The 9,678-nt window shown below is 36.7% G+C and overlaps 2 protein-coding genes across 2 annotated transcripts; both read right to left on the bottom strand.

Annotated features, from left to right (window-relative positions):
* Positions 1 to 943: 943 nt before the first annotated feature.
* On the bottom strand, positions 944 to 3,330 carry LOC147536401 (alpha-1,6-mannosyl-glycoprotein 2-beta-N-acetylglucosaminyltransferase-like). Its single transcript, XM_086642411.1, has one exon. It carries the CDS (start codon positions 2,643 to 2,645, stop codon positions 1,359 to 1,361), a length of 1,287 nt encoding a protein of 428 aa, XP_086498537.1. The 5' UTR covers positions 2,646 to 3,330; the 3' UTR covers positions 944 to 1,358.
* A 3,101-nt stretch (positions 3,331 to 6,431) lies between these two features.
* LOC147536400 (uncharacterized) lies at positions 6,432 to 9,457 on the bottom strand. Its single transcript, XM_086643407.1, has 3 exons — positions 9,124 to 9,457; positions 7,256 to 7,359; positions 6,432 to 6,880 (listed from the first exon to the last, which is right to left on the bottom strand). Exons 1-3 carry the CDS (start codon positions 9,173 to 9,175, stop codon positions 6,596 to 6,598), a joined length of 441 nt encoding a protein of 146 aa, XP_086499533.1. The 5' UTR covers positions 9,176 to 9,457; the 3' UTR covers positions 6,432 to 6,595.
* Between the last annotated feature and the right edge of the window lie 221 nt (positions 9,458 to 9,678).

The following is a 9,678-nucleotide window of genomic DNA, read 5'->3' as shown; positions in this document are numbered from 1 at the left end:
TTTGTAAAAATACATTAGGATTTAGTTTTAGGGTTACAAGACTATATCGAATATAGCAGGTATGTTTGCAAATATGAAAGAGATAACATAAAATCAATCGAAATCTTTGCGCCCATTGCTCGAAACAGTCATGTGCTTCATGAGTCAATAATGAGAAAAATATAGAGATCCGTATGGAGCTGAAACTCAAGCCTAAAAAAGATTGGCATGTATCATTAATTAAGACCAATAAGAAATAAGATTTTCGGCCTGCTTTCCTGTTTAATATGTTCCCAACATTGATTTGGTTTTGAAGAGGAATTGATAGAAGAAGGTTGTTACCAAGTTTGAATTTGCATCGATGTACTAGCACTTCAATAACCACAATCAAAATATAAATGAAACATACAAACTTGCGGACGTTCTTCTGGTACTAAATGGTAGACCAGATGTTTTTCTTACATTTTCCCTACAAATTGAGACTGAAATCGAAGTGAAAGACTGGTGCAGAAGCATCCCAAGATCATATATGATGTGTTCACTGAAGTTTCGTATAATATTTGGTGCATAATCACATAGTCTTACCTAATCGAAACGAGGAAGACCAATGAAAAGTTGTTAATTGTTCTACTAAGTACAAGAAATAAGAATTAACAGAACAACTCAGAGACGGTGGTTTGATGAGTATGACTATGCCAATATGTCGAAATCTAGTGTATATGCAGTACAAGATAACAAGGATCTCTAAAGAGCCCCTTTCTTGAGCCATCATCTTCTATCCTTGAGTCTGAAATATGGAAAGAACATGAACTCGACAACTTTATCTATGTTTCCTCCTTTCAAATCAAGAAACTAGGGCAACATGTGGAAGTGATTCGAATCGAAACCAGACCCATATACAAGAGGTAATAAGTGTCTTTTTGCTGTAGCAACATTCGGTTTTGGGCCGACCTTATTCGAGACATTTTTGAACAAAACCAAACTCAATATCAATAACATAATTACCATATTCATTGGATAACAAATTTGATATGTTTTCCTAAGATACTTCATTACAATTGTGAGACCTCTACACTATTTCATTAGGATAAAATACCTCATTACCATCCACAGTTTCCTTGATTACTCAAAACCCGAATCTACAAGAAAAGTAATAATATCTAGAACAGCATAACAAGTGACTTTACTAGCTTACTCTCTTTCAAAATTCACAAGACAAATTTATCTTTTTCATACCTTCTGTAGTTGTAATGGCTGGATGACTCAAGAGAAAACGCAGTTTAGCTCCTTTTTCGAACCAGCAAGACACGGACACTGCTTTTCCGCAATGAAGAGTTACAGATGTTACCACCCAACCGAAGTTTAGGTCTTCAATCAGTTTACGGTGAAGTATCTTTATAATGGTACATATAAGCAAAATCCAAGCACAGTTGCCGATCCCTATTGTCTGCCCAACCTCCCCAACCCTTAAACCCAGATTGATACCCTTCTTGACGTTTGATCACATGAACTCCCCAATTCGATTTGATATTAACAACCTTATCTATGTCTTCTATATCAACATCTACACCTCCATTATCGATACAAGCATTTTTCTCTCCGTTTCCTTGATGCAAACCACATTTCCCGAAGTGAGCTGCACTTCTTCTAGGTCCCCTTAGCGTGTAAACTTGACCTCCGAAAGAAGGATATACAACAGACCACATTGTTATATCCCAATTATAATCATCAAAGAAGCAAAAATCTCTGGCCTTCGAATGAATCTTCCTCCAAATAGTTCTGTTAAAAGCATAACCCACATTTCCGATTTTATTTTCTGCTACCAAGCTTTCCCACCCTTCTCCCTTTGCTTTCACATCAGAAGGGGCTAAATTTACAGCATAACAATCCAGGCATTTCTTAGGCTTTAGTGATGCAAGTAGCTGAATATTTCGATATGCATTTGGAAATATAAAATGGTCTTCTTCTATGAAAAGAATATGACCAGAGTGATCTCGGGTCTCTCTTAACGAATCCCAGACTGTATTCATCATCCACCACCAATGATGCTTTAATGAGACTATCTTTGGAGACCGATGATTCCCATATTGATCCGGATTTCCTTTACAATTGTTCTTAGACGGATCATCTTTACCTTGGCAATCCCCTACTGAGACACCAGGAAAGCTATCAGGGTACAGATGGGGAGAATACGGAGCGAAGATCTGTTTCACTTGGCAAAACCTAATACTTTCTATTATCTTATTCATTTCTTCGAAGTACCCATCGTGGCTAACTATCAATAGTGTTTCACCGATCCCCTCTACTTTCGACAGACTCTCAACCACTACCTTGAGATACTGCGGACGATTATGAACATACAAAACAAATGTTATATGGTTCTTTCCCAAATTTGGGAATAGATCTAAGTTTCTTGGGGGTAATTGATTTCTTCTATCTAATGAAAAAGCTAATTTCGTCTGTTTCGGAAGGTTGGGCTTGATATTAAAACGCGATAAATTGTACTTAATCGGAACATCTTGATCATCTTCACCATAAGACCAATGAACTGAAGTTGTTTTAAGGAGAAAAACTAAAAGCAGAACTCCAACTAGAGTAAGCAAAATCATAGACAGAATTCGGCGAAAAGCAGCATCTTTAACTCTAGGTTTTCTGTAGAACCCCATTAATCTGATTTACTCCTTACAATCTAAGAAGAACTTCTCATTATGTTACTAATTACATAAACCACGACTTTAGATGAAAAAAGCAGGGTTTTTGCCAATACAATAAATCAGATTCCAGTAGCTAAACCCTTGAAGATTTGAGAAAAATACTAAATACCCAAATGAAAACGGATCAAACTAGATAAAGGGTATGAACTAAACCTACAAAATCATGCCATTAGAAAGAACACATACCCTTTTCGTCGAACACAAGCTTTTTGTTGATATAATCAAAACCACGAACAGGAATCGAAGTTTTGAACCCCAAATTGGGCAAAACCCAGATAAATAATCAGGAAAAGCTAGTGATTTTTTTCAGTGAGATCTCAGATCAAAGACCGAGATCAAGTCAAAGTTGAATCCAAAACAGTGGAGCTGATGAGAGGGAAGAGAAGTAAAGATAGGGTTAGTAGTTGAATGAATTGACTTGCTTTAAAGCAAGGGTTTCTGATAAGAAGAACAAGTTGAAAGTATGATTATTAATGACCAACTTGGGTTCTTCAATGACTTTCTTGTTATCCCAGGGAGTTTCGCAAATGGAAGATTCTCAACAAATTTCAGATTTAACCCCCAAAGGCGGCTCACTGAAAAGTTTTTCACCTTTATTTACTTTAGGGTTAATTCCAATTCGACTCCCAATTTGTGCCTATATGTAAATTTTGGTCTTTATATTTGTCTTTTAACATTTTTTTTTTTTTTTTTGACAAATCTAACATTTTTAATTTGGAACCCTGAACCATTTTTGAGTAGTCAAATTTATTTTTCTATTTATGTTCACTATTCAATGGTCTTTCCTTCCATCCTTTTCTTTTTTCTTATTCGAAAGGGTCGTGAATAGACTATCCATAGACACTACCTGCAACCTTCAACATAAATTTCCACTGAAAGAAATTTTTCCTCTTCTAACATTACATCCTGTCCCACCACCACTACTAGTACCCCCATTAAATTCCCCCTCCCTCCTTGAAATTTTGTGGGTTATTCAATTTCTTTAGAAAAACTCCCTCAACTTTCGATTCAAACATAACCGGAACCAATGGGATTTCACGGAGCGTCCACGGACTGAAAGCCCATCCAACCCTTGGAGTATAAGAGAGCGGGGAATCCATTGATCGTCATGGTGGTGCTAATGGCCAGGTAAGAAGTAGTGAACTTAATTTGTCTTTTGTACTTCTTATTGTTGTAGGTCGACAACAATGCCCACCAGTCGTGGTCGGCAACTTTCCAGCTATTCTAGAGACAAGTGAGAAGGAGAACAAGGATAAAAAAAAAAACTTGTAATAAAATATTGTGTTTAGTTCGATTGATAAATTAGTTATAAGATTGTCATGCGAATATTTAATCAAATAAATTGATTGTTTAGTTGGACTAGTATATCAAGTAAAATATTGTCATAGGAGCCAAATTGTGAATCGACTAAAAATTTCAATTGATCACAAGTTTTGGGTCAAAGTCAAACTAACTTTCGTCCTTGGCACTATTTGATATTAGATCCTTTGAGTGTATGTTACAAAAATTTATGAAGGGATTATTTTTAAACTTGGAAGTAGTTAAAGTTATGGTTAAATATCCCTTAGATATCCTTTTAGTTCAACAAAAAAAAAAATCCCTTAGATATCCTTTGGAGCATCTCCAATCAATATTCAATCTTAGATATTTTGAGTGTCACATAGATTTTTTTTTTAGTGCTTTTTTTTTAATCTCTATCTGACACAATATTCAACTTGATCTCTAAGATATGTGGATGTAGTTAAATAAAGATATACACTCAATTTATTGAGTATCTTCTTGAGATATCTTTAATTGTCAATTTCATCAATATTTGACATTTTAACTGTGAACCAAGGAGAAATTAATTTTCCGTTTTGGCCCCCGATTTGTGACAAACTTGCCGTTTTGACCCCCATAAGTGTCTGGCAGTTCGTTTTGGCCCAAAAGTTTATCCAACCTCCCAATTCTACCCCGATGGCATTTCTGTAATTTTATATTTTTTCTTTTTGTTTGTCCACCTCATCTAATCTCTCCTCCATCACACCACCTCCTCTCCACCTCACCCTTCTTCTCCGGCGGAATGTTGTCGGCCGTAATAAAAAATTCCGGCCGACAACCTTATTAAAAAAAAAACACTCTCTTCTTCCTCATTTCTCTCTCTTCTTCCTCCTATCTTTCTCCTTTCTCTCTCTTCTTCTTCCTTTCTCTCTCTTCTTCCTCCTTTCTCTCTCATCTTCTCTCCCTCCTTTCTCTATTCCGGCAAAGGAAGATGAGAGAGAAAGGAGAAAGAAGAGAGAGAAAGATTTTTTTTTTTGTGTTTTTTAATAAGGTTGCCAGCCGAAATTTTTTATTCTGCCCGACAACATTCCGCCGAAGAAGAAGGGTGAGGTGGAAAGGAAGTGGTGTGATGGAGAAGAGACTAGATGAGGTGGACAAACAAAAAGAAAAATATAAAATTACAGAAATGTCATCGAGGTAGAATTGGGAGGTTGGATAGAATTAGGGGCCACATAAGAAATTTTCGGGGCCAAAACGAACTGCCAGACACTTATGGGGGCCAAAACGGCGAGTCAGTCACAATTCGGGGGCCAAAACGGAATTAACCCTTATTATTTTACGAAAATAAGGCCAGCGCTTTGGGGAAAGCTAAATAGTTTCCGGGGTGTGAAATTTTAAAGGGAATATGCAAAATTTTGAAAAGTTTCCGAGGAAACATATTTTATAGAGAATATGGTTCAAAACAAAAAACTCTCCCCCTCACCTCCCTCACCTCCACCTCATCTTCTCTCTCTTCTCCGATAGGTCGCCGGCCGGAAAATTTTCCGGCCGGCGACCATGAATTTTTTTTTTTTTTCACTCACTCTCTCTCTAGAAACTCCGGCGAAGGGGTTTCCCTTCGCCGGAGTTCCGGTCTGTTCTTCAACAGACCGGAACAGGTCTGTTCTTTAACAGACCGGATCTGGTCTGTTGAAGAACAGACCGGATCTGGTCTGTTGAAGAACAGACCGGAACTCCGGCGAAGGGAAGGAGTTTCTAGAGAGAGAGAGAGAGTGAGTGAATTTTTTTTTTTTTTTTTTCATGGTCGCCGGCCGGAAAATTTTCCGGCCGGCGACCTATCGGAGAAGAGAGAGAGAAGATGATGTGGAGAGAGAAGATGATGTGGAGGGAAAGAAGTGAGGTGGAGAGAGAGAGAGCTGAGGTGGAGAAGCTATTTTGCTTTCCCCCTAAATAAAATTGTCAAACAAAGTTGACTGATTTTTGACCGAGTCTTCACACCCCGGAAACTATTTAGCTTTCCCCAAAGCGCTGGCCAAAAATAATCATGCCACATAAGCAAATATAACAAGTTTTAGAATTTTGCTTTGAGATACAAAAGATTTGAGGATCTCAATTCTTCGCCACAGAAGAGTGAGAACCTCAATCGGAACTTCACACATAGGAATCTCAATCGGAACTTCACACATAGGACAGATATTGATTTTCTTGAGTTTGACCTTTGAGATGCTCTTGGTATAAATTATGTTACATTGAAACAGTACATAAATCAGAGTGTGAAAATAAGGGGAATTTACCATGGGCGGGAGAAAATATAATACGAATATTTTAAGAATGTGAACTCTAGATACAAGGGGTTTACCTTCTGATCTCAATTTCGAATGCAGATGAGTTCAAATTTTTCACGAATTGATATGTTAAATTTTCATGAATGAGGTGAAAATGGAAACTGAACATGAATTCCAACAATGATAACACAGATTAAGAAACAAACCTTCTGCAATTGATAACCAAAGATGCATAATAATGTTTATCGACTTGTGTTTATGTTATTTAGTACTCGGAGAAGCGAAAAGCAAAACGAAAATAAAAACCAAAGCAGATTGTGTTTTTGAAGTTAGTATTACTAGAAAATAAATACGAAGTTACTGAGAATATGACCTCTCAAACTCAGACTCATGGCAGTGTGGGTCAAGCCAGTCCCTAGGAGAGCTCTTCGTCATGGAGCCGCTTCCTTTGCTGCTTCCAACAAGCTCCCGCAGATTATCCACCTTATTTTCTCTTCCTGATCCAATGAATTTCCTGTCAGCGTCCTTCAGCTTCTGCTTAAATCGTTGCTTACGGCCAGATGAACTTAGTTCTTGCTGCTTCACTTGTGATGGGGGAGCCCCGTGTGGCCCCAAGTAGATTTTATCGTCTTCCTTAGTCGCCTGTAAGCATACACACCAACACAACGTGAACGTATAGTTTCCGGTGGTAAAATAAGTTTTTTCTCGGTTTGATCACCACATTTGATAAATACTCAAGTTCGTTTCGTACTTACGATATACCCTCCCTTCTTCACTCATTGGAGCTAGGCTTTTGGGTTCGGTTTGTTCTAATTCTAACAAAAGGGCTTTAAGGACTCCAGAAACTCAGGACTAGGGTTTCAGAATACTGAAGTAAACAGGTTAGACTGAAGTATATGTGTTCACTTCTTTATGCAGATGGTTTAAATGATTCATGAAGAATAAACGAGAGAAGTTATGCATATGATTATGCAAGAACAAAAGCGCCAAGAACCATATCCGAAAGTTGAAACCTACCTTGGTTGAAGAGCTTTTATCGTCTTTTACTTCTGGAACATCAGGTTTACTTGGATTGTCAAATTCTCCAATTGATAAGCTTGGAATCACGAACCCATCAGTATCTGAGAGGGAAAATCCAATATTGAGATTAATGTCTTTGTAGAGACTAAATTCGGTTTCTTTGATTGTTTGAGGCTAATGTGATCAAAGTTTTTACGATTAACCCCATTACATTGTACTAGTCCATGCTTAGACTAGTATTACTTTCAGAATTATTTTGATCAAATGAGAAGACAGAGAAGTGTAACAAGCATGGGGTAAGCTTATATACACAATTCCACATCTCGCTAACGAGAATATCAACAAAGATCGGACTTTGTTGATATAGATTTTAACGGAAAGGTGAAACAAGATAATTCATCTATAACAAGAAAAGGAAAACCAACCAACCATTTTGAAAAAAAATTTGTACAGAAATCGACTTACTCATATTACTAAATTAATCAATACTTAAGAGGGAAGAGTTCGCCTAATCTAGCACTCAAGCTAAAATTGAAATGAAACATAGAGCCTCCTTTGAAACTAGAAGTGAGATACAATCATACAAGTACGAGGATTGCCTACACTATAGAGACAACCGGTCAACATACGGAGCTAGATGTTACACTTCATATAAGACATGTACAAACTTGAGCGAAGACTCAAACATGTATTGTTTGATGCAAGCTCGGTTCTCCTTTCAATTAGAAATACTTTATATCTTAGAGTAGAGGGAATGACTTGGTTTTATAGATTTTGTAAAGACACTTCATCTTACACTAAGGAGACTTCTTGGATGCATTGTATTTTTTTCTTTTCCAATTGGTGCCATTTTTTTCATATTTAATTCGTTCTTTCAGGACAGGCCTCATGTTGTGAATACTCTTCACTGTTAAATCCTATCCGGATCACTATTGTATCCTAGTACTTGTTCGCCCTTTTGGGAAAAAACAACTAGATGTTTTCTGGACTACCACAACTCAATGTTTTAAAAAAACTTCCAAGTGCACTTTGAGGCACGCCTCGAGGCATATGTAAACACAAGAATAAAACGTGCGCATCTTAAGTCACCTGTTATTTTTAAGTTGTCGGGCAACACAAAAATATTGGTATTTTTGTTTGTTAAACACCAAGTAGTAAAGTAAAAAATCATTGTTATGTTTCAACATAATTGATATCATTTTCCTTGGAAAAGAAATAATTTACGCCTTTATGCCTCGAGGCGCCGCCTTGCCTTGTGAGAGCATACCCCATTGAGATGTAAAAACGTATTTTAAAACATTGCTACAACCCATTCTCCCAAGCAAGGAGTTGTCTCCAACACTTAAGTGATGTCTATCGTATTTTTGTCGTCCCATGTAGGCACATGAAGAGATATAGAAATACTAATACAAATTAACAAAATGAGAGTCTGAATCATCTATAAGAGGATTAAACCCCTTAGAGAATTTGAAAAAGAAGTAGTAATCTAACAATCATTTAAAGTTCTAATGTACAAATAGCTTAATATTATTCTAAGAGAGTCCGAAGTTCCAAATGAGAACAGTCATGGTGTGAGTTCAGCTGATCAGTATATTTTTTTCAAATTTATTATGTCCAAGAAAAACATAACCACTAATCAACATAAGGGTTCATCTAAAACAACCAAATTATGGAGTTTTCTTGAATAAACCAATAGAGTATAGAAATATGAACACAAAAAAAAACCCAAAAACTAAAATACCCACATCATGAATTGATCATAAAATCAATAAAGAATGAATATTATTCAATTAGATCAAAAGTATGAAGATACCCATGAAAATTATGAAGAGAAAAAAGGAGTAAGAAAGAGGGAAAAATCTTACCCCACTCATCTTCTTCAATTGGGGGAATGGGTTGAACTGAACTGGGATCCATTGAAAACAGATGACCATGGATTTGAAAAACTACCAGGGCGTAGAGAGCCCGGAACTATCAATGAAACTTAATAAAAAAGAAGAATATTTAAGTTAGATGGAGAAAAATTAATAGGAACCCAGGAAAAGATTGGGTTAGAATTGCTTGGGAGAAAAAGAAGAAATGGAATCACAGATTTTGATTGATCAAATTCGGGGGGGAAAAGAGAGGACCACTGAAACCCTAAGAAGCTCGTGGGAGATGTTTAACTTACTACTATTTCATCGAACAATATTGTGAATTACTTTAGTACCCTCTGATGTTTAGTTCAAATGAGGAATCTTACGAGAGTACTTTTGTCAGTGTAAATTTTGACGGTAATCATGCAAAGTTACAAAGTTATAAAGAAGGCCACTATTTTGGGGAAAGTATTAAAGTTTCAGGGGAAGACGGTGGAAAACAAAAAAGAGTTAGACCAAACACCACTTTAATGTCATAATTAATGTCGCCGGAAAAAATCGCCG

The sequence above is a fragment of the Eschscholzia californica genome, unplaced genomic scaffold, assembly GCF_041429995.1.
Source record: "Eschscholzia californica isolate CP2 unplaced genomic scaffold, dmEscCali1.0.p SCAF_5, whole genome shotgun sequence".
Taxonomy (NCBI): Eukaryota; Viridiplantae; Streptophyta; class Magnoliopsida; order Ranunculales; family Papaveraceae; genus Eschscholzia; species Eschscholzia californica.
This window is presented reverse-complemented; position numbering and strand designations above follow the sequence as displayed.

Excerpts from the sequence above, each read along its gene's own strand:
- LOC147536401 (XM_086642411.1), bottom strand. The coding sequence starts at position 2,645 with ATGGGGTTCTACAGAAAACCTAGAGTTAAAGATGCTGCTTTTCGCCGA.
- LOC147536400 (XM_086643407.1), bottom strand. The coding sequence starts at position 9,175 with ATGGATCCCAGTTCAGTTCAACCCATTCCCCCAATTGAAGAAGATGAG. Across the intron at positions 7,360-9,123 it reads AATTGAAGAAGATGAGTGGG|ATACTGATGGGTTCGTGATT; the intron begins GTAAGATTTTTC and ends TTTCCCTCTCAG. Across the intron at positions 6,881-7,255 it reads ATAAAAGCTCTTCAACCAAG|GCGACTAAGGAAGACGATAA; the intron begins GTAGGTTTCAAC and ends GTATGCTTACAG.